The following is a 23,253-nucleotide window of genomic DNA, read 5'->3' on the forward strand; positions in this document are numbered from 1 at the left end:
TGGGAATGGGGCTTCGCAGCATGTTTTAAGGTGGGATCCTCAGGATCACTTGGATGAGGCGCAGGGTAGCAGGCAGGAGGGCAGCCTGACTCCTAGTGAGTTTCTGAGTGTCTCCATCCATAAGCTAGTGGAGGAGACAGGGGCCAGAGGCCAGGAGACCTGCATTCTCATTTCAACTCTGTCACTTCCAACCTGTGAGCTGCAGTTTCCTGACCCCCAAATGGGATGATGGTTCCAATCCTGCTTTCCTCACAGGATTTTCAGAATGGTCCAGGGGTCAGAGGAGATGAACATCGCTGGTGCGTGTGGTCCCAGGCTTTCCTCCTGAAACCTCCTCCTTGCCCTGACCTTCTGCCTCCAGCCACCAGCCTCCAGCCTCCAGAAGGCCAGGGCAGATCCACCACCCCACTCTTTTCCCCTTTCTCTTCTCTCTGCATCCTTCACAGAGGACATCTGTCATGTTGGTTGCCTTAATGAAAATGCTCTAAACACTCTCCTGTGTGCTAAGTCACTTCAGTCGTGTCCAGTTGTTTACAGTTCTATGGACTGTAGCCTGCCAGGCCTCTCTGTCCATGGGATTTCCCAGACAAGAATACTGGAGTGGGTTTCCATTCATTTCCATCTCCAGGGGATCTTCCCAACCCAGGGAGTAAACCTCCATCTCCTGTGTCTCCTGCATTGGCAGGCAGATTCTTTACCACTGAGCCACTTGGGAAGCCTCTTAGTTTCCCCATCAGGGATTGAACCAGTCCCCCTGCAGTGCAGTCTTAACAACTGGATCGCCAGGGAAGTCCCATGACTTTTTTGACAGAGTTGTCCACTAATTTTTGACAGAGTTGTCCACTAATTTTTGACAGAGTTGTCCACTAATGTATCTCAAGAGCCTAGCACAGTGTCTGGCACTTAACAGGCATATGTAGGAACACGTGAGCAAAGGGGTGCACGAATAGGTAAATAAGTGAATGAAGAGCAATTCTAAGCCTCATGTAATAGGGGTCAGAACCTCAAATGCCTTGCTAGTCTGCCCATAACAAACAGATGTAGGAGTAAGCACCCCGTTGTGACCTTTCAATCTGAACAAGCTAAACAAAACCCACCCGATGGCCCACCAGCCCTCAGTAGGCACTGAACAGAACATTCCCATCTTGTTGATGAAGAAACTCTGGGCAAGTAGCTTACGTGGCCTGCAGCGGATAACAGAACTGATACTGAACCGCCACTGCACTCCCCAGTTTTCTCCCTGTTCCCTCTCAAACTCAGATCTTAGTTCTGAGAGTCTCGCTCTCTTCCTATAGTCGAAGGTCAGAGCCTATTGCCCCCAGGAGCTGAGTCTGGTGTCCCAATGCGTGCTGGGAAGGCAGTGGTCGCCCGGGTCTGGCGAGTCGCCGTGAGCCGGGCTCTTGAAGTCCGCCGAGCCCGCGCCGCGCCCCCGCCCCTGCCCATCCCCGGCCGCGCTGTCAGTCTCCATTAGCGCTAACAGGCTCCAGACAGAGCGGTCCCGGCGCTGGGTTAATGCAATCGGCGCGTTACCTGGGGCGCAGGCTACATTACCAGCCCGGCCCCCGCCCAGCACGGTCAGAACCAGCAGACCCGCGCCCCGCCGGCCGCCCCGCGCTTTCAGCGCTCCTCTGGCCGCGCCCGAGCGCCACGCGGCGGAGCCCAGCCCCAGCCCCAGCCCGCGCCCCACAGCCGGTGAGGCGAGGCGGGTCCCGGGCGGGCAGGCAGGGCGCACGGCACCCGGGATCCCTTTGCTGCCGGACACGTGAGTGCGCCCTGCGCGCGGGACCGGACTAGGTGTGCCAAGGAGGCCCAGGCTGGGATGCGCAGAGCTAGGGTGCCAGCGAGTTTGAAGGGCAGAGGTAATAAGTGTCCGGGAAGGCTTCTGGTGCTGTTGGACGTGGCGCAGACCCGAGCTGAGGGTAGGGGGCAGCCAGCTGCACCGGGTCAAGTCACCACCCCGGGAAACCTCTGCCTGGGCGTGTCCAAACCTCGCCTTTTTGGGGGCAAGAGGGAAAGGGCGAATGAGGGAAGAGCTCGGGGTCCCAGGAACGATCCCGAGGGCTGCAGGGGCCGTTTCCACTTATAAGTTCCGTCCCAGTCGGGCGCGCCACTACCTCTGCTTCCAAATTTTTCCAACAGAGGCGCGCCTTTTCTGGGCACCCCGCGCCCGCTCAGCGCGTGCCAACCACAGTATCCCGGCGCTCCCGGGAGGCCGCAGGCAGGGTGGAATGGCCCAGTGATCACATCGTTTCCTTTGATCCCAGCAGAGCCTCTGCGTACTCCCAGTATTCCTGACGCCCCTCTCACCAACCGCACCCATGCTTCTGGCGCGGATGAACCCGCAGGTGCAGCCGGAGAACGGCGGGGCGGGCCCGGGGTCGGAGCAGCCCCCGCGGAAGCGCAAAGAAGTCTTGGTGGTGAAAGAGCGCAACGGCGTCCAGTGCCTCCTGGCGTCCCGCGACGGCGATGAGCAGCCCCGAGAGACCTGGGGCAAGAAGATCGACTTCCTGCTGTCGGTGGTCGGCTTCGCCGTAGACCTGGCCAACGTGTGGCGCTTCCCTTATCTCTGCTACAAGAACGGAGGCGGTGAGCCCCCTGACGGGCTGGGGGTTTTGACTTGGGAAGCTACCTGTTTGCGACGGGGGCCGGGAGAGGAGCTGGGGATACCCACGGGAGGAGATAAGGAGACAGACGGGCAAGTCCAGGGCGCAGAAAGAGACCAAATAGGGCTCACGGGAAAAGGAGTCCCCTTTGGAAGAGGGAAATCGAGGCATGACCTTGGTATGAACTTGAACAGTGATGGGCGCATGCGTAGAAGGACAGACTACAGGGCACCAAGTTGGATGAGGAGCTTGAACCTTTTGATGGTCTGCAGGAAGGGAGGTAGAGATCTGGAGAGCTTCTGACGCGGCGCTGAAAGTGCACAGAATGTGACAACCAGGCGCACATTCTGGAGTAATCCTAACTCCAAGCGCTCTGAGTTTGATAAAGGACTTGGGTTCCCTGAAGGCACTTGGGAGGCCCTGCACTCTTGGGGACAGAAACCCTTGGATCAAAGACACATAAAGAGAAGCTAGTGGCAGAGAGAACTCCACTGCTCAGGTTGATGGTCCTTTGGCTGGAGGGGCCAGAGAGCACAGCCTAGGTGGGTTGTGTCAGCCACTACCAAGAACTGGCCTAATCCTTGGGGCAAGAGGCTTGGGTGATTAGGAAGAAGCCTCTAACGCCTGGGGTCCTGGCCACATTGTAGGGTAGAGTGGGAGAAGGGCCTGGAGGAAACGTCACTCCAGCAGTCAGGCTCTCTCCCCCTTCCTTTGCCAGGTAACCTAATACTGCCTGCCCTGGGATGAGAGCCTAGTTATCAACTACAGCCCACTCAAGGAGCAGAGTCCTGGGGAAAACAGCCCAGCGTGCAGGATACTGGGGCCTAGCCCTAGCTCCTTCCTGAGAGCTTTTGCCAAAACTGCCCCAGACCTCCCCTCTTTGCTGGGATGAGCTCAGGAGTACCCTGTATCGAGCCTGGGAAAATGACCTAGAGGAAGAAGTCAGCAAAGGGGGGCAGGGGGCAACCAGAGCCGAAATATTTTTCTATCCAGTGGGCCATCTGCCTGGCGGGGGCTCTGGCTCAGGACTCCAGGGGGTCAGAGGGAGGCAGGGTAAGGGTTTGGAGTTGGAGGGAAAGCTCATGACCTTGTCCCATAGGGTCCCAAGCTGTTTGCTTCAGTGTGTACTCTGGACGCTTGTTTTGGGTGAGGGATGGGAAACAGATGATCCAGAGGTGAAACTTTCCCTCATTGGGCTGCTGCAGCTTCTCATGAGTTTCTGATCAGGTTTAAGAATTCTGGCCCTTCAGACTCAAGGAGCGAGGAAACACGGATTCTCTGTCATTTTTTAGCTGACAGGGAGGTGAGGAATGAAAGACAGACTGAGAACCTAGGACACTCTGTCTAGCACGTCCTCCATGACCGTCCGAGGCTGCATGACCCTAGACAGAGGCAGGTTCTGTCATTAATCAGCAGTATTTATTGGGTTCCTCTTGGCATGAGGCACAGTGTTAGGCTCCGCAGGGGTCACCTAGATGTATTAACTGCCACTTCTGCCTGCCAGGCGCTCTGGTCACCTAAGGGCTTCGTTGTCATGCTGCTACACGTCATTCTCTTTTTTAAGTGTTTGTTGAAACTAAAAGCACCCCAGGTGGCCAATTGGACACGTCAGCGAGAAGGATATTCTGGTGTTTTCACTGACACTGTGTGCTCCCTTGGCCAACACCACCAACTGAGAGTTCCTGCTGTATGCAAGGTGATCTGTCCCAGGCACCCAGGGCACAAGACACAGCACATTTGTCACACGTTCCGATTTTGGGGCGAAATTGGCCAGACGCTCCCTCTCCTGGAATTGCTAGCCCTGCCCATCAGCCATTCTGGGTTGTTTGGTCATTTGTCTCTTTGTGGGTCTGTCTTCCAAACAGACTAGGGCACATTGAGAGGAGAGGCTGTGGCTTTTCATGCCTGTATTTCTTTTTTCTGTTTATTATATTAGTCACATTACTTTTTCTTTATTTGGTTGCATGGGGTCTTAGTTGCAGTATGTGAACTCTTAGTTGTGGCGTGTGGGATCTAGTTCCTCGGCCAGGGATCAAATCTGGGGCCCCTGTATTGGAAGGTGGAGTCTTAACCACTGGACCACCAGGGAAGTTCTTATGGTTGAGTTTTGTTTATTTGGCTGCACCGGTCTTAGGTGCAGCATATGAGATCTAGTTCCCTGACTGGGGATCAAACCCAGGTCCCCTGCATTGGGAGCACAGACTCAGCCACCAGACCACCAAGGAAGTCCCCATGCCTGTATTTCTAATGCCCAAGATAAGGGCTAGATCCAGGGGATGTGGTAGAAGGTGGCCGACAAACTAATGAGTAAATGAAACAAATGGTCCAGGCCCTCAGAGACCTAATGCCTACCCAGGAACAGTAGAACCCCTACCCCGCAGCAGGAACCAACAAAGTGAGGAAGCCTGTGCTGGTGGGGGTAGGGGTGGCACCCAGTGATTAGGAGCCCTGGCTGTAGGTCCTGGGTTCCAGCTTATAGCTGTGTAACACTGGGCAACTCTCCAAGCCCTGGTTTCCTTGTCTGACAAATGTTCAACTCAGAGGGTCATTGTGAGGACTCAAGGTGATAATGCCCCCGGAGGGCCTGACGTGAACAATGGCCTTAGTAAAGGTAGCTGCTGCTTCTTATTCACATCTTGAGGATGATGTGTGAGATGGATGAGCCTGGGGAAGGGCTGCTTAGGAAAGACTCCGAGGAGGTGGGCTGTGGTTGGAGCACAGACAGGTGGGGCACACACAAACCTCGGGAAAGGGAGGAGGAATTCCAGTTGTGTGAGAATGTAGGTGGGATCATCTCTGAGATTAGGAGTACAGACTGGTAGAAGGGCAAGCCGGGAGAGATAAGGGTGGAGAGGCAAGTTGGGGCCAGGCTATGGAGACCTTGACTGCCAGGCTCCGGGCCGGGGAAAGTTACACAAGTGAATTTCCATTTCTGGGTAGAATGTCCATGGAGCACAGTGGAGCAGGGCAGCCTCGTATATTAGAGTCTGAGGCAGCTCCTGTTCTAACTTACTCCTCACCCCTCCAGGGAATGCTCAGCAGGCCTCTTCTGGGCACTGTCTCTGCTGAGACCTCCTGGCTGCTCCTTGTCGGTCAGTTCTCATCCAGTGATTAAAAATCAGCCCCAGAGATGGGCAAGCAGGTTGGTAGGTGATAACCTGTGATTCTGGACGCAATCAAAAGACCCAAGTTCGAATCCCATCTCTATCACCGTCTCTGAGCTCAAGTCCCCCTCTCTGAGCTCAGGTGCCCCGCTGAAGCTGGTGGTGATCTTGGGTGATCCCTGAGATCCGTCCCTCTCCAAGGCCTGGATCAGCACTGCCCCCAAGCCAGGACTCACACGCCCTGTTACTTAACAAGCTGTGTGCTCTCCTGGTGCCAGTATTAACATGGCAACTTCCAAGTCCAGCTATTCATGCTGGCCCAGACTGGAGGATGTTTTGAAATGATAAAGGTAACAATAGTTTAGGCCTCTGGCTGATATTTTTTTGAATGAATTACTGAGAAAGATCAGCCTGTCTGAACATCTTCCCATAAGCTAATTGCTGAGATGCATGGATACAGGTGGCTTCTGGCCAGGAAAGCCCCTCTCAGGAGTTCCAAGGCTTTGTTCAGAACCTTCTTGAACATGGAGGCAGTGCCAGTGAGGCTTTTTCCAAGGTCCTCCACTCCTGTGGTCTTGCACCTGGCCCTGCTGGTCCCCAGGGAGAAGTGGACAGATCAATTGGGTCCTCATGTCTGCCTCCCTGCCAGAGAAGAGACCACTGTGAATTATCTTTTGTAAATGACAGCTTGAGACGTGTCCGGCTGATGGCTCTGAGCTGTCAGAGAGATGTCCTTTAGGTTCCAACAGACCTGAGCTTGACTCTGAACCTGACATTTCCTGGAAATGTGGTCTTGGACAAGTCACTTCTGGACCTCAGTTTCCTTGTGCAGAAAAGGTGGGCGGGGGGTGATTGCATCTTCCCATAGAGTGATGTGATGTTAGAGATAATACAAGCAAAGGACTCACAAAGGTGTCTGGCACATAGTAGGGGCTCAGTAAATGAAGTTGTTACTGATGGTTCCTAGATCTGGAACTGCTAGACCCAGGCTAGATCCGGGAGTAGGGAAGGGTCCTGATTTTGGAGGGAGCAGACTTGGCTCTAAGAGGAAGTTGGAAGGGCTGTAAGACTGGAAAGGAATCATGCTTGGACCTGGGATTTCTTTTTATTTACTTACTTTTGGCTGGGCTGGGTCTTTGTTATTGCTCTAGAGCGAGGGCTCAGTAGTTATGGAGCACAAGCTTAGTTGTTTTCCAGCATGTGGGATCTTCCTGGACCAGGGATCGAACCCATGTCCCCTACATTGGCAGGCAGATTCTTAAGCACTGGACAACCAGGGAAGCCCCAGGCCTGGAATTTCTAACCACCTAACCTTATCCCATTGTTGTTTCCCTACCTGAAAAATGGGGATGAACATTCCTATATAGGGTCCCATGAGATATGTAGTTCTGGGTCCCAAATAGGTTTCCCTTCTTTCCTCAAGTGAGCTCAGGTTCTCAGGTACCCACAGACCTTTGGGAATCCTCTTGGTCAAAATATCTGGGGTTCTTAAGGCCAAGGAAGAAGTGGTGGCAGGTACAAAGGGCAGGAGTTTGCAAACTCAGTGGTTTCACATTGGGCCTGGCTGCAGGGGGCCATCTACATCCGGGACTTCCCAAGCCTGACGCTGGTGATTCAGCTCAGATGCACACGAGCTGCCAGTTGGTGTGGCCCTCCGGCTAAGAAGTTTGTGGCAATGAGGCTGTTCATCAAGGCCTGGAGCTGAGACCATGATCTGACATTACCAGCATGATTGGCCCATTGCTCTGAGCTGGCCAAAAAGATCTAGAGAGACCATTTGCAACAAGATGGGGTTTCACAAGGATAAATGTTACATCCTGCCCTGCAGTCCGAAACCCAATTGCCTAAGTAAGGATGAGGCCACAGCACAAGTGGAGAAAGGCCCCGGGGCTTGCATTAGCTTTAGCCTCTGTGTAAGTCACTGCTGGGATCCATTTATTTAACAACAACAACAAAAAACCCCGTTTACTAAGTGCCCATCCTGTGCCAGGAATATAGAGATGAACAAAAGGCAGTCTCTGCCTTTAGGGAGTTCAGAGTCTATTATAGATATTCTACAAGTTAATGTCATTTTATATTCTGTTATTGAGGTAGTATTAGCTCCCAAATCAGGAAGGGGAGTTCCACTCTGTTTTTCGTAGGTTACATTTTCTTTTCTAATATGGTTGGGACCATTCCAAGCAGCCTATAATTGCTTCCTCTTAAAGAGACCAGGATGGAGAAGGTGAGAAACCAAAATCTTCAAGAAACTTCATTAGGAAGAATCAAGTCAGATCCTGCAAAGTTGATAGCCAGGGGAGAATTGTCATAGAGGGGAGGGGTAGCCCAGCTCCAGTCTCCCTGAATTTCACCCCCACTGACCTCCTTAGAGAACTGGGGTTTAATCTACAGGAGAGTGAGCATTCTTCCTCGCTAGGACTGCCCTGCACTCAGAGTTAAGGCCAGAGGTCAGCTGGAAGGACCCAAAGTGAAGATGCGGTAGTACGGGGGATAGTGAGAGATTGCGGAGCCAAGAAAAGTCAGTTCTGGTCATTTTGTGGATCATTTTGTAGAATCCCCTCATAGAACGGCAGGGGCTTCCATAGAGAAGTGTATGGATGCTGCTGGCTAGTCTCAGTAAAGGGCAGGGGATGGAGTAAAGAGGTGAGGCATGCAGGACCTTTAATTGCAGCATGTGAACTCTTGGTTGCGGTTTATGGGATCTGGTTCCCTGGCCAGGGATCGAACCCGGGCCCCCTGCATTGGGAGTGCAGAGTCTTAGCCACTGGACCACCAGGGAAATCTCTGCATGGTCCCCTTACCTGGATCCTTCTACCCCAGCCTGGACTGGGTTACAGGCTTGTGCAGACCCAGGCCAAGGGGAAGCCAAGGGCCCTCTGTCTGCAGAGGCTGTGGACAGAGCTTAGACTTGTGGGCACAAGAGTCCACATGAACGTGCAAAAGGCTTCACACATCTCTGGATGGAGCTGGGGTGGGGAAGAATCAGGATGTGGGGCCCCCTGCCATGCCTCCACATTCCAGCACAAATTCTCCAAGAACCGAGGGTTCCAGAATTGAACTTTATAATGAATAGAACCACGCTGAAGGTCTAGTCGTCAAGGTAGGATGAAGGGGCATGTGTAACAGCTGCGGCCTGAGTTGTCATCTTTAATATGTAGACGTTGTAAGGTAGATCTCCACGTGTGCTCTTATCCTGGGCCCTGCCAGTCGAGTGGGCCTGCTACATGCTGAAGCTATGTCTCCTACTGAAATCTCACCTTCTCTTTCTCCCTGCTGTCTATACCCTTGGGGTATTTGGGGAACAGGAACAAATCTGCTGCCCTAGGCACTGATCAAGGTTTTCTGGGAATTCTGGTGAAAGCCATGGGCAGTGACAGCCTATAGCTGAGCTTCAGGCACCAGGTGAACAGTTCTGTGGTATGTAATTTATCAGAATGTGGCCACTTTGAGGAATCTTGCCCTTCACAGACTGGGAAACTGGTCCAGCAAGGTCTCAAGGGACTCTCCTCTCCCTCCTGCAGCCCCTCCTTGATCACAGTCCCTCCACCTCCTCCTGATTCCCCACCAGGCCTGGGCCATGCCATGTCTTGCTAAGTCCCCTCCCACATTTTGCTGGATCCCTTGTCCTGGGGTCCTCCTCACCCACCCGGGGTCTGCTCCAGCACACCCCACTCTAAACTGAGTGACCACTGGCTTCCCTTTCTGAGGACTTGGCATTTCCACAGAGGATTCCAGAACCCTTCTCTGACCAGTAGGGTTCCTCTCTAATGATGGGGTGTCAGGCAGTTTGTGTCAGGCAAATACTTTTCTTACCAAAGGCCACTGGTTGGAGTCCCTTTTACAGCTGACAGTCTTTTGCTCCCGTGTTCATGTGGGCATGTTGATGTGCAGAAGTCTTTGTGTGAAGATGTACAAGTGTGCATGTGTCATATATGTGTGAATGGTGGAGACTACCAGGAGCTGAGATCCTTCAGAAGTACACCCTGCCTCTGTTTCTCCAGCTCTGCACCTATCAGCCCAGAACATGCACAGCCAGAGCCAGGACTCTGGGCTTGTGGCCTCTTAGGTTCTCAGCTCTCCAGCCCTTGTGAGGCTGGATGCAGTTGGCACCACCACACAGGGAGATGAGGCAGGGCCATGGGAAGGTGGCAGTTTGGGGCCTTACAGAGCAGCACCTTCTACGAAGTGTGCAACCAGTCTCAGTGTCCCAGGAGCTGCTGCAGGGCTGTTTCTAGGAGAAGCATCCTCTGCTGACCTTTAGGCACCCCTGATAAATCTCTTTCTGACTCTTCAGCTCTGCCCTGGCTTCCTCCAGATCTTTCAGCAAAGAGGCTTAGACCAGCTCACTGGTTGATGTCTTCTATTAGGATAAGACACTGGCCACTGGACAGCTTTCTGGTTTTCATTCATACTCAGCCATTCCGTCATTCTTGAGTGTTTCTGGTCTGTTGCCAGCTGAAGCTTCGGCTGGCCCACATCAAATGCACTTGGAAGAGTCCTGGACGTGTGCAGACCCATCATTTTTCCTCTTGTCCCTCCACTGGGCCTCCCAGCCAGCACAAGAGGAGATGAATCTCAAACTGGGCAATTTACCTACCTGTTGGCAGTGCTGCCCAGAGGCTTAGAGTTGAGAAAACTGGCCAATGTGAGATGCCTGGTGAATTGGCTGATGATGCTCTTCTTTCCTCTGGCTGTAGAAAAGAGCATCCAGTAGCCAGGAGCAAGTCACACTGCCAAGATCTGAGACGTGACTCCTGGATTTTTTCTTTCCTTTTTTCCTTGGGCCACTGACTTCGGTCTTCAGGCCTGTTAACTTAACACTCTAATACGTCTGTTTCCCTTACTCTCTGGCTCCAGGCCCCATGGGCAATGGCAGGTGGCCACAAGGGGGGTGCAGACAAATCCCAATGTGGAGCCAAGCTGCCTACTTACTGGTTCGGACAAGCAACTTGACCTTTCTAAGCCTCGGTTTCCTCATCTTTTACATGGGATTGGTGGTAATTCTCTCTCAGGGATGGTTTTAAAGGAATAATTATTAAAAAACTTAGTGTGTGGCTTGGCATATAATGGAGGCTTAATAAATGGTACCTGTTACTTTTACCAACTCCATCATCACCACCACCACCCTGACCTCGGTCGGCATCATGAACATTGCTGTCGACAATGTGGACAGATATGCATTCTGAAGCCAGACTAGCCCTCTCTATATGGGGAAAGAGAATGGTAGAGATTGAAAGTAAGAAATGAAGAGGGGAAGGGAAAGGTTGGCATGTGGCCATTTCAAAGAAGTCTAAGCCTTGGGACTTCCCTGGCGTCCAGTGGTTAAGACTTCGCCTTCCAATGTAGGGGTGTGGGTTCAATCCCTAGTCCCCTCATCAGGGATCCCTGATCCCTGAGGAACTAAGATATCACATGCCTTGCAGCCAAAAAACCAAAACTTAAAACAGAAGCAATATTATAACAAATTCAATCTAAAGACTTTAAAATGGTCCACAAAAAAAAAAAAAAAAAAAAAAGAAGAAGAAATCCAGCCTGGAGCAGGGGCTGAAATGTTGAACATGGCCAATAGACCAGGTGGATCACCTGGCCCCCAGAGTCCCAGTTTTAGAATGTCCTCTGTTGAGATTTTATTCAGACTCATGTCCTACATCTTGGCTGAGATAGTCTGAAATTGGCAGAATATTTTGGGAATGGCTCTGGAGTTCTGGAGCCAGGCGGACAAGGGTCCAAATCCCAGATATCATTGACCAATTGAGTGAACTTAGATAAGTCACTTAATTTCTCTAAGCCTCAATTTCCTCCTCTGAAAAATGGGTATAGGAGTTGCTACCCAAGACAGTTTCTGGGCAGGGTAAATGGGATGACAGCTGTCCAGTGCCCAGTGCTCTGTTGGATACATAGGAGGTCCTCATTTTCCAGTGGTTTCTTCCCTACTGCCCACCCTACTGGCCCATCTCCTGCTACAAAAGAACTGGGTCTCAGAGCACTGGGGGCAGAATTTCATGCTTTGTCCCTAAGAGCCCTGGGCTTCCTGAGGAGAAGCCCTGGGAAGAAAGTGAAGATTGACAGTCTGGGTAGCTGGGTGAGTGTAACCCTGGCTGCACACAACTTTGCCACAATTCTCTGCTCACCTGGAGGCCCAGTTTCCACATCCATAAATTGGAGGTAGTAAACTTTTAAGGTTGTTGTGAGGGTGGAATGAGACATTACATGGAGCACAGTGCCTGGAACACAGCTGGGAATATTATCTTCCTAATATTATCATCATTGAATATTTCCCAGTTTCTGCACTTTCTTACTGTGGGCGGGTCAGAGAGTGTTTGGTTTCCAAGGTTACGGCATCTCAGCCAAAGGCCAGTGACGGGAGGAGCGTGGTCTGGCCTGGCCACCTCCAGCTGCACCCAGGCCAAGAAGCTGGCATTTTGCTTTGATCACGCTTGCAGCCTAGGCTGACGTGGTATCTATCCCGTGAGTCACCTCACAGCGTCAGAACCCGTTAAGCTCACCCCAGGCTACCGGACATACCAAGAACTTTCTCTGGAGCTCAGACTTGTCTCATTCCACCAGGAATTCTCCCAGGGGTTTGTTGCTGCCCATCTTGCCAAGAGCTCTCTCTAGTTTCAGCAGTGTTCTGGGTGGGCATCTTCCTGGTCAGAGACTGGAGCCTCTGGCCTCTTTGCTCCAGTGTTTGTTTACCTTCAGCTGCCAGTAAGAGAGTAAGCCTGATGGGTTGGAAGAAATGAACGTGAATCCTGCTTCTGTCACTTAGCAGCCATGCAAACAAAGCCAAGTGGACTTCTCTGCCTTCAGCTGCCCCGAGGGTGTGGGGTGAAGGTGGCTCAGGGGCACAAATAATGACCCTCTCTGATTATGTCTGTGAAGTGAAGTGAGACTGCGGACAATCCAGTGAGGTCATATTTGGGAAAGTCCCAGGTGACCTTAAATGGTGGCTAAGACTCTGAGCTCCCAATTCAGGTGGCCTGGGTTCAATCCCTGGTCAGGGAACTAGATCCCACATTCTGCAACTAAGTCTCAGTGCAGCCAAAAAAAAAAAAAAACAACAAAAAATATCCGACTCAATCATATATAACTCTGGGCACTAGTTACATATCTCTCCCTCTCTGCTCTCAATTTCCTTACCTATAAAAGGAAGGGTTTGGGGTGATTGGCATTCCCCAGAGTGGTGATTCATGAAAGAAAGGATTCTGTGTTGAAATCAGTTTGGTAAAGACTGCAGCTGATCTTCCTCATAGCCTGTCACAACATGTGCTTATGTATCAAAGGCATAGAGAATTCTGCAAGGAACAAGCCTATTTAGCTTTTAAAAAATATTTATTTATTTTAATTTTATTATTATTTGCCTGCACTGTGTCTTAGTTGCAGCACGTGGGGTCTAATTCCCAGACCAGAGATCAAACCCGAGTCCCCTGCATTGGGAGCACAGTCTTAGCCACTGGGCCACCAGGAAAGTCCTCTATTTAGATTTGATGAACCAGATTTTACTAATTTGACCACAGAACCTCATGATTATGATTGTGAGTAGTGCTATAACTTTCATTATATTACGATTATTTGTTTAATTGCCCTGGTGTTCCTACTACAAGACACTCCTTGAGAAATGGCCAGGTGACAGATGAATGACAACCCTTACAACTCTGACCAACATTGATCCACACACTCTGAGGGGCAGGCCCAAGGCTGGACAGGGGTCTTGGGGCTCATGCTCTGCCTCCATGTCCCCCAGGTGCCTTCCTGATCCCATACACCCTGTTCCTCATCATCGCTGGGATGCCCCTCTTCTACATGGAGCTGGCTCTGGGCCAGTACAACCGGGAAGGGGCAGCCACCGTATGGAAGATCTGCCCATTCTTCAAAGGTAAAGAAGGAGTCAGAGGTTGTTCTAAAAGACTTCTGTGTGCCGCTAGAGAATCTACCCCAAAGGTGGGATCCTTGGTAGACCAGCTTTCTTGTGGAATTTATAAGTATTGGCGAGGTCAAGCACATCCACCATTCAAAGTTACACGGAGCACTTTGGAGATGTCAGGAATAGCTGTAGCCTAGAAAGTCTGGAAATCTGGGTTCCAGACACTGGGTTGGTGTCAGGTTTACATTGATATAATACATACAGAGAAGTTAGCAGAAAGCCTGATGAACATGGTAAGTGATTAGCTGTTGATGTGATGGAGAGGAAGACAGGGATGATGGTATTAACTTAAATAGATGCTCACTTCAAGTTATAGCGGGAGCTGGGATACTTGTACTCCAACACCTGGCCTGGCTGCTCCCTGGGAGCAGTAAAATCCTGGCATTTCTGTCCTGCCTTATGAGTGGACAGAACAGGCTCCAGAGGCAAGAGAGAGCCCTCAGGCAAAGGGATGGTGGGTGCCTGGGGGATTTTTTAAAAACCATTTGTTTTATGTTGGAGTATAGCCAGTTAACAATGTAGTGATAGTTTCAGGTGGACAGCGAAGGGGCTCAGCCATACATATACACATATCCATTCTCCTCCAAACTCCCCTGTCATCCAGGCTACCAATAACATTGAGCAGAGTTCCATGTGCTGTACAAGTAGGACCTTGTTGGTTATCCATTTTAAATATAGCAGTGTGTACATGTCGATCTCAAACTCCCTAACTATCTCCCACTCCCCTCCCTCCAATGCATTCTTCTGCCTGGGGGATTTAGGCTCTGACCGTCTGCTACAGAAAAAAGACAGGCGTAGGGGTGGGTAGTGCAATGGTTACAGCCAGCTTCCCTGGAGACATGGCTCTGGGAGGGAGAGTGGGCCTAGGGAAGCCCCTGCCTGACCTGCTGTGCCCCCCACCCAGGAGTTGGCTACGCTGTGATCCTCATCGCCCTCTACGTTGGCTTCTACTACAACGTCATTATCGCCTGGTCCCTCTACTACCTCTTCTCTTCCTTCACCCCGACCCTGCCCTGGACCGACTGTGGCCATGCCTGGAACAGCCCCAACTGCACAGACCCCAAGGTCCTCAACAGCTCCGTGCTGGGCAACCACACCAAGTACTCCAAGTACAAGTTCACACCTGCAGCAGAGTTTTACGAGTAAGTCCTTGACCCCTCTTCCTGTTTGCATGGGGACCTGTACTGTTCACATCAAGACCTGTACTGGGCAGAACCTGAGCCAAACACTAAAGGACACCACTGGAGAGGAAGGGGCCACGTCAGTCCTTGTAACGTGTGCTCAGCAGCCACCACAGGCCTGACGTTGGCGAGGTACACAGGATATTTAGTTGCGGCATGCAAACTCGTAGTTGTGGCATGTGGGATCTAGTTCCCTGACCAGGGATCGAACCTGGGCTCTTTGCACCAGGAGCTCAGAGTTTTAGCCACTGGACCACCAGGGAGGTCCCACAAATGAGAATTATTGTTATAGTGTTGGTCCAAAGTGATTTCTAGTCTCATCGTTCCTTCTAGATTAATTGAAGGAAAAAGTTGTCCCTTTCCTCTTATTTATCCATTCATTCATTTACTCATTTCTGTCTGTATGAGCTCATTGGAGTTTATTTTATTCTGTGGTTTAACCCATAACCGTCATTATTTATTTTGTTGCTTCCTTGAACCCTTTCAACCTCTACTCCATCCTTTGAAGTCCTTGAGGTTGGTGATAGTCAACTTGTCAGCCATCTAATTTTGAAAGTTTGCATAGTGGTCCCTTCAGAATGTAGCATCTATTGTCTTTATCCCTCAGGGGATGGGGGTGAGCCCCATTTTAGCAATGCCTGCACAAGTGTTAGCAGATAAGCAGAAAGTCCCTGGCACAAGGTGTGGGGCAGGACAGGTAAATCCCACTCGAACCTCACTCTCAAGGGACACATGGTCTAGAGTAGTGGTTAGAAAACTTTCCAGTAAAAGATTACATTTTGGGCCTTGCAAGCCAAACACCTATCTTGCATATTCTTTATTTAATTTTACCCTTTAAAAAGACAGAAACCATCTGTAGCTCACAGGCATCACTCAATAGGTCACAGCCGAGTTTCAGGGGGCGTGGCTTGTTGACTCCTGGTCTGGAGCAGTGCTGCCCAGGAGAATGCCCATGATGATAGAAATGTCCTGTGTTTGCATGGCCCAGTGCAGTGGCCACATGCCACATGTGGTTAGTGAATAGTTGAGATGTGGCTAGTGTGACGGAGAAGTTGAATTTTTAATTTTATTTAATTTTCATTCATTTACATTTTAAAGTATTTGTTTGTTTATTTGGCTGTATCAGGTCTTAGTTGCCTCATGCAGGACCTTTTGTTGCGGTGGGTGGATTCTCTAGTTGTGGCACTGGGACTCAGTAATTGTGGCATGTGGGTTTAATTGATCCATGGCAATCAGTGCCTGAGTTCCCTGACCAGGGATTGAACCCACATCCCCTTCATTGCACAGCGATTCTTAACCAGGAAATTTCCCTCATTTACATTTAAACAGCCAGTTGCTTCCTTGGACAGTGCAAGTCTAGAGGATGAAAAAAGACAAGTTCACAAATTCAGGGCCAGTCTTCTCTGGTCCTGTGTATTTGCTAAACCACAGACCAGAGAGTGGGGTTATCCAGAGAATGGGGTTCCTTAGGACCATTCCCACCTTTGCCATCTCAGTGCAGTTGGACCAAGGAGATTTGATGTGGTTAAAGGTGGCCTCTGGGAAGTCTGCTGCCTCCTGGGGTCCAGGGGAGGGGAGTCGGGGTTCTCAGGACCCAGCAAGTACCCTCCATGAGCCATGGCCGAGAATTTGCTAAGCATCCTGGACCTAGATGTCCACCTGCCTCCATCTGTGTTTCCTGTGGACTTTCAGGACCAAGTGCACAATTATATAGATTTGGAAACTTGGTGGGGAGAGGGTCCACAGTTGTCATGGAACTTGAAATCCTTCTACAGCCCCCAAAGAATCTAAAGAACCGCTATAACTTGAAGTGAGCATCTATTTAAGTTAATACCATCATCCCTGTCTTCCTCTCCGTCACATCAACAGCTGATCACTTACCATGTGCATCAGGCTTTCTGCTAACTTCTCTGTATTATATCAATGTAAACCTCACACCAACCCCGTGAGGTTTCTGTAACTCTTCCGTACATGACTCGGCTGCAAACATTAGCTTCATTTTGCAGATGCAACAGTAAATCACTGGCCCATGGTCACACGGCTAGTCCTGTGCAGAGTCAAGATTTGGACCCTGGCAGATGGCACCTGCTGGACTCTTGAGAGGGAGCTCCTCCTTACCCTTTGTTCCATGATCCTCGCTCTCTTCACCCTAGCCCGTGCCTTTCCAGGCAGTGAAACTCTAGAGCCTGCAGGCTTCACCTCTGTGTTACATTGGATTCCAGACATTTTGAATGGCTATTATGATATCAAATTATTATTGTCATCAAAACTAACATTTATCCAGCTTCGATTATGTCCCAGTCATGCATTTAGAAGTGCCATTTGAAGTGAGTTTGAACCTAGGAAGTCTGGCTTCAAAGTCCAAGCTCTCAGCCCAGTGATGCTAAACACTGGCTGCTCACTGGAACCACCTGGAGAGCCTTAAAACACACTGGTGCCTGGATGCTGTGCCTCGAGATTCATTTTATTGGTCCAGGTGCAACTGTGGTCCAGGGATTTTATTAACAGTTCCTCCACTGATTCTAATATCCAGCCAAGGTTGACAGCCCCTGTCTTGGCCATTGCACTCTCCCATCTCTGACAGATTCTTACTGGGGTCAGTCTGACATGCTTACAGTATCATGTCATGGAAAATGTAGGGCCTCCTTTAGTCTTCTCCTGAGGGGGTGTGGCCTCAGACAATCCCAGAACCCCTGGAGAGCTTGCTGGTAGAGGTTTTAGGTCTTCCCAGTTTATGAGTGCAGTTTGGAATGGTAGAGGATAGTGGAGCTGAGGGTGCTGCTGATACATGTAATTGGTTCTGGGCTTTCTCCTTTATCATCTCATGATAGAGGAAAATCCACGATTTTTCTTTTTGCTTTTGGTAACCCTCGTCCTTATAAATTAAAATGGAAAATGGTAGCCTCGTCTCTTGCCTGGTTGTTATTTGATTCCTCCTCTGACATCTTCATGGCCAGCGGATCTGCTGCTGGAGGAAGGAGAGGTGAGTTGGATTTTGAGACTCTGGTTGCTTTAATTACATCCTTAAACTTCCTCCAAGCTTGGCTGTGAGAAGGTAGAAAAAGGAATTCTCTTGCGTTGGGCTGATTCTCTTGGGGGATGTCGTTGAGGGCAGAGTCCAAGACTTATTTTCAGCAGCTTTTTGCTCTATAGAGCTCCCTTCCCATCCTCTCCTTCGACCCTCCCTCCCCTCCTCCATCCTTTTAAGTGCCCCCACCTCCACCCCAAGTCTGGTGTCTGCTGTGATCCAGGCATCAGCATCTTCTGTCCACGTCCCACTTAGTCTTCACAGGTCACTGAGGTGGGAATTACTCCTGTTTTACAGATAAGAATGTGGTGGTTCAGGTTCTAGGGAAGTGGCGGAAGGGATCTGAATCCAGGCTGTCTGGGTGGAGGCTCTCACTCCATCCGTGAGCCTCTTCTCTGTCTTCTCTGTCCCTTCAGGGTCTCCAGTGGGGTGTATTCGGGACAGGAGTGCAGAGGTGTCTGTGGGTAGATCGGAGCCCTTCTCATGCATCTCTTTCTCACCTTCAGGCTGCTTTTGTGTGCTTCTCAGTATCTGAGTCATGAGCTGCCTCTGGGATTTGTTTTTAATGGCCCTTTTATCTAAATGCTTCTGCTTTAAAAGTTACTCACTTTCAGTTTGGGAACCCAGCAAGTAGGACTCCCAGTGCCAACCCTGAGGAGGCTAGCTGGGTTTTTTGGGGTTTTTTTTGTTTTGTTTTGTTTTTTTTACTTTCCTTGGAGCCTGCTGGCCAATTCTCTTACCATCTTGTGCTCGTTTAAGCTGATGAACTGAACATATCGTTTAAGGGAACAAAACTGCAGTGCTCCCCAGGCTCCAGGCCTGAAGCCAAACAGCCTGAGGCAAAAAGAAACCCTGATGCTCTGTAACTCTATCTGTAAAAGGGCGCGCTTGGTGAACACGCACCAGGAATAAAAAACTTCTATTCCCTTCCTGTTCCTAGTGGGGCAAAGACCTCTCTCTCCACCCCAGCACTAACCCTCTGCGCTTAAATGTCAAGTGAGATCTGAGCCCGTTTGGCCCGCAGACTTCGGAAAGTCTGGATCATATGCTTAACGATGATTCATTTTCATTAAACTGCTGGAAAACTGCAACAAACCCAAGTTACTTGTCCTAACCCCCAAGGCTTGGGGCCTCTAGTGGGGAGGAGGCTGGATTCTCTTTCCTTGGAAATCAGCTCTGGAGTCTAGCTTTTCTCACTGATGAAATATCTAGACAACCACTGCAAACCTTAAAGTGGACGTCGCACACATGTGAGTCACCGGGCTGGTTAGGGGGCATGTCAGCCATCTGATGGGATGCTGGAGTCATTTTAGCATGTTTCAGAGCAAGCGCAGTTGGTTCAGAGCCTTTTTTTTTTCCCAGTCAAATTGGCCAAATGCTTACTCATACCATTTAACACTTGATTGTATGTAAAGCAATGGAAAGAAGCAGGATTAAGAGTCAGATGGGTTCAGTACCTGATTCTAGTTCTCTGTCTTTTTAGACATGCCCAGTCTCTCTTCTTCACTTCTCTTCACTTCCCTCCCCTCCTCCAACCCATTCTCTTCCTCCACTTCCTCCTCCTCCTCTTCCTCCTTATCTTCATCTTCGTCTTCCTCCCTCCCTCACTTCCTCCCTCTCTCTGTCTCACTTTCTCCCCCGCTTTTCTCCCTCCCTCTCTGTCTCCTCCCCTCTCTTTCTCTCTTCCTCTCCCTCCTTCTCAGGACAGGAGAGTGGGCCTCAGCTAGGGCATCATTTTAGAGCTGAGACTAGCAGGGAGAGAAGTTTGCCAGGAAGACACATTGGGCCAGAAAGTGTATTCTAGGCAGAAAGGAACAGATAGTTCCAAGGCCCAGAGCAATGAGAGCTTCATATAACTGGGGAATGACAAGTGGCTGGCGTTCACAAGGAGCCAAAAGCATGATGTGGCAAGGCAGGGGGATGCACTTGGCACAGGACAATTCTGAAAGGCCTCAGATTCTGAAAGCCTTTTGTTGTTGTTGTTGTTTTTTTAATCCTCTTGACCAGGATTTCACAACCTTGATACTTTTGACATCTGGGGCTGGATAATTCCATGTTGCAGAGGGATGGCTCTCCTGTGCATTTTGGATGTCTAGCTTATCCCTGGCCTCTTCCCACTAGATACCAGCAACACCCACCCTGCCCTCCAGCTATGACAACCAAAAATGTCCCTGGATGTTGCCAAATGTCTGGAGAAGGCAGGGGCAAATTTGCACCCCATGAGAACCATTGTTTTAGATGATAAAGAGCTTCTGAGGATTGGGGGGCAGGAGACTGACAAGGTTAGAACACAACTTGAGATGACTCAGATGGTTTTACAGCAGCATAGCCTGTGGATTTAAGGGGCCTGACTGGAGAGACTGGGATGATGGGGAGTGGGGAGGTTTTTATAGCAGTCCTGGAGGAAGGGAATATGGGTCTGGCTTGACATTGGGCCATGAGGATGGGGTGTTGGTAGCAGATCAAGAGATAAGATTAGGAGGGACCAGACATGGAGACTCATTGCTGGGGAAGCTGATGCAGGATGAGTAGCTTACAGCCATGACATCCTGCCCCGGGGCGGTCAGGATGAAGGCTGTTCTGGGGATGGGAACACAGGTCTTGGTGACCCTTGATCAGTCACACAGCTCTGCTCATTCACTCACTGCAGACTTCTCTGTATGCCTGTCAACACCACACCTTCCCCATCTCACTCCTACCACACCCAGGCACTCCAGCTCAACTCACCTGCTCTCCCATGGGCCTGCAGAGAAAGCACCAGATACCCACTCTGTGGAGCCTGCCCTGCTGACTCCCTTGGCTGAATTTTCTGGGCCCCTCTCAGCTTCTTTGCTGATGCTGCTGTTCCCTTGAAGGCTGGGACTCAATCAGATTGGTAGTTCCAATGATCATTGGTGTTGAGCATTTCCTGAGTTCTAGCACTGTCTCATATTCTGCAGTGTAAACCTCGTGAGAGCCCTTTTACTGTAGAGGGAAAAAAAGCTCAAGATGGGGAATGTTTGCACCAGCTATTGTCACCCAGGAGTTCTACATGGCCGGAGCCATCACCTCCTTGTCCACAGCCTTGTCACCAGCCCCCAGCAGCCCTCTTTCGGTTTTGACTTCTTTCTCGTGAAATTATGTGTGTGAGATTCATCCATACAGAGTTAGTTGCTGTATAATGTTCTACTTTATGAATATGTCATAATTTATCTAGTCTACTGTTGATAGATAACTTGAGTATTTTGCAATTTGGAGTTGTTATGGACAATGCTGCTGTGAACATTCTACACCATGTCTTTTGATGAACATGTGTATATGTTTCTATTGGACAGATACCCAGGAGTAGAATTGCTAAGCCAGAGGATATACATACGTTTAGTTTGAGTAAAATAGGAGAAATGTTTACTTCTTAGTCTCCAGCCCAGGGATTCTTAAGCTCAGTAACATGGGAATTTTGGAGGCTGTTTCAAGCCGTATAGGATGTTTATGTTGTCCTGTGCATTGTAGGGTGTTCCACTTTTCTGTCCTCTAGATCAGCGGTCCCCAACCTCTGAGATCTAATGCCTGATGATCTGAGGTAGAGCTGACATAATAATAATAGAAATAAAGTGTGAAGTAAATATAATGCACTTGAACTCATGGAAAAACTGTCTTCCATGAAACTGGTCCCTGGTGCCAAAAAGGTTGGGGTCCACTGCTCTAGATGCCTTCTGCCCAAGTTGTGACAATCAACGATATCTCCAGACATTGCCAGATGTTCCAGTATCCACTGCTTTAGCCTGTGAGTGCTGTGAGGACAGAGACCTTTCCTCTGTTTATTCACCACCATCTCTCCAGGACCTGGCAAGCAGAGATATTTATTATGTTGAAAACTTTTGTAACTGTTGAAAGAACAGCCTTGGGTGGGGGTATCTTCCAAGAAGACTTGCTGGCTAGAGCAAGGCAGTGCTAAGCACAGGCTGTGACTGGACAGGCTGGGGCAGCCCGGGCCCGTCTCCATCGATGTGCACTTTCAGGGACTGGCCTGCGGTCAAGGCCTAGGTCAGCCTCCCTGATGATACCATCTCCCCCGGCAGGCGTGGTGTCCTGCATCTGCATGAGAGCAGTGGGATTCATGACATTGGCCTGCCCCAGTGGCAGCTTTTGCTCTGTCTGATCATCGTTGTCATCGTCCTGTTTTTTAGCCTCTGGAAAGGAGTGAAGACATCAGGAAAGGTAATGTCTTTGTTTCTCTTTTAGTTGGGAGGTTGTCCTCAAAAAAAAAAAAAAAAGATGTTTTTTCTACCTGTAATTCAGGTAGTTGGTGAAAGGAAAAGGTGATGCTAGAAGAACAAAGTCTGAGTTTTCACCCCAGCTCTGCCACCAGCTTGCTGGAGACCTCGGACAAATCCCTTCCCTTTCCTAAGCTCTGGGCTCTCCAACAGTAGGGTGAGGGGGTGTGAGTGGATCAGGGTTCCTCACACTTTCCCACCAAAGCTTCCCTAATAGCAGAGACCAGGGAATGAGGACACCCAAAGCCCAAAGCAATCTATTGACATGTTTTTGATAAATCTTAAATTCTGTGGGACTAAAATGCCAGTGTTGCAGCCTTCTCTAGAATGTAACCATTTCCTTCACTATAAAATTGATCATTCTCACCCCTGAATCTTTGAGTAAAAGAGAATGCTCTAGAAGATATCTGGATGAATCCTGGGACATCCTCTGACACAGTGCTGAGTGCTCACAAGAGTTTAGGTTTCCTAGGGAGAGGAGTACAGAGTTAGATGACCTAGGACAGCTTGCCAGAGTTGGTGTTCTGACTTAGGTAACACTGCTCCCCATAGCCAGCCCCTCAGGGTGGAGTATAATCAGGACTTTGCCCACATCGATTCTGAGCCTGAGAAACATCATGAGAACAACAACTCCATTTGGACCCTATGGGTCTATGTAGAGCTTGACTGTATTAAAGAGGCTGTAGCTGGGAAATATTCTATCCAGTGTTTCGGTTAGCTATTGCTGTGTAATAAAAGAGCTCAAGATTTCATGATGGAAAAATAACAATCACTTTATTGTCTCTCATGATTCTTTGAGTTGACTTGGCTCAGCAAGATGGTTCTTTTTCTCCATATGATATTGCTTGGGCTACATGTCTGGGGGCATGACTGGGCTGGAACCTTTAAGATGGCACATACTCATTGAGGGCAGTTGGTACTGGTTAGGAGCTCAACTGGAGCTGTCAACCTGAGCACCTTGGGTTGTTTCCACATAGTTTTGCTGTGTGGCTTAGGCTTCTTACAGCATAGTGGCTGAGTTCCAAGAGCATGTTCCAAGGAAACAAACCCTAATGTGCAAGCAGCTCTTCCAGTCTCTCTTTACATCATGCTTGCTATTGTCCCAGGAGCCAAAATAAGTCTTGTGGTAAAGCCCAGAGTCAACATGGAACACACGGAGT

At 49.9% G+C, this 23,253-nt stretch overlaps 1 protein-coding gene and 1 non-coding gene across 4 annotated transcripts in view; one reads left to right on the forward strand and one right to left on the reverse strand.

Moving 5' to 3' along the window:
- The first annotated feature begins 1,816 nt into the window (after positions 1-1,816).
- The window catches only part of SLC6A2 (solute carrier family 6 member 2), a 42,751-nt gene continuing 21,314 nt past the window's right edge, over positions 1,817-23,253 (forward strand). For all 3 annotated transcript variants that reach the window (XM_061387238.1, XM_061387241.1, XM_061387239.1), the window contains exons 1-4: positions 1,817-2,586; positions 13,452-13,583; positions 14,536-14,773; positions 21,899-22,037. In XM_061387238.1, the coding sequence (XP_061243222.1) occupies positions 2,319-2,586; positions 13,452-13,583; positions 14,536-14,773; positions 21,899-22,037 (777 nt within the window). In that variant the 5' untranslated portion in view covers positions 1,817-2,318. The remainder of the gene's footprint in view (positions 2,587-13,451; positions 13,584-14,535; positions 14,774-21,898; positions 22,038-23,253) is intronic.
- TRNAG-CCC (transfer RNA glycine (anticodon CCC)) lies at positions 8,414-8,486 on the reverse strand. Its single transcript has one exon. It is a non-coding gene; the product is annotated as a tRNA-Gly (tRNA).

Source organism: Bos javanicus, chromosome 18, assembly GCF_032452875.1.
Source record: "Bos javanicus breed banteng chromosome 18, ARS-OSU_banteng_1.0, whole genome shotgun sequence".
Classification (NCBI taxonomy): domain Eukaryota; kingdom Metazoa; phylum Chordata; class Mammalia; order Artiodactyla; family Bovidae; genus Bos; species Bos javanicus.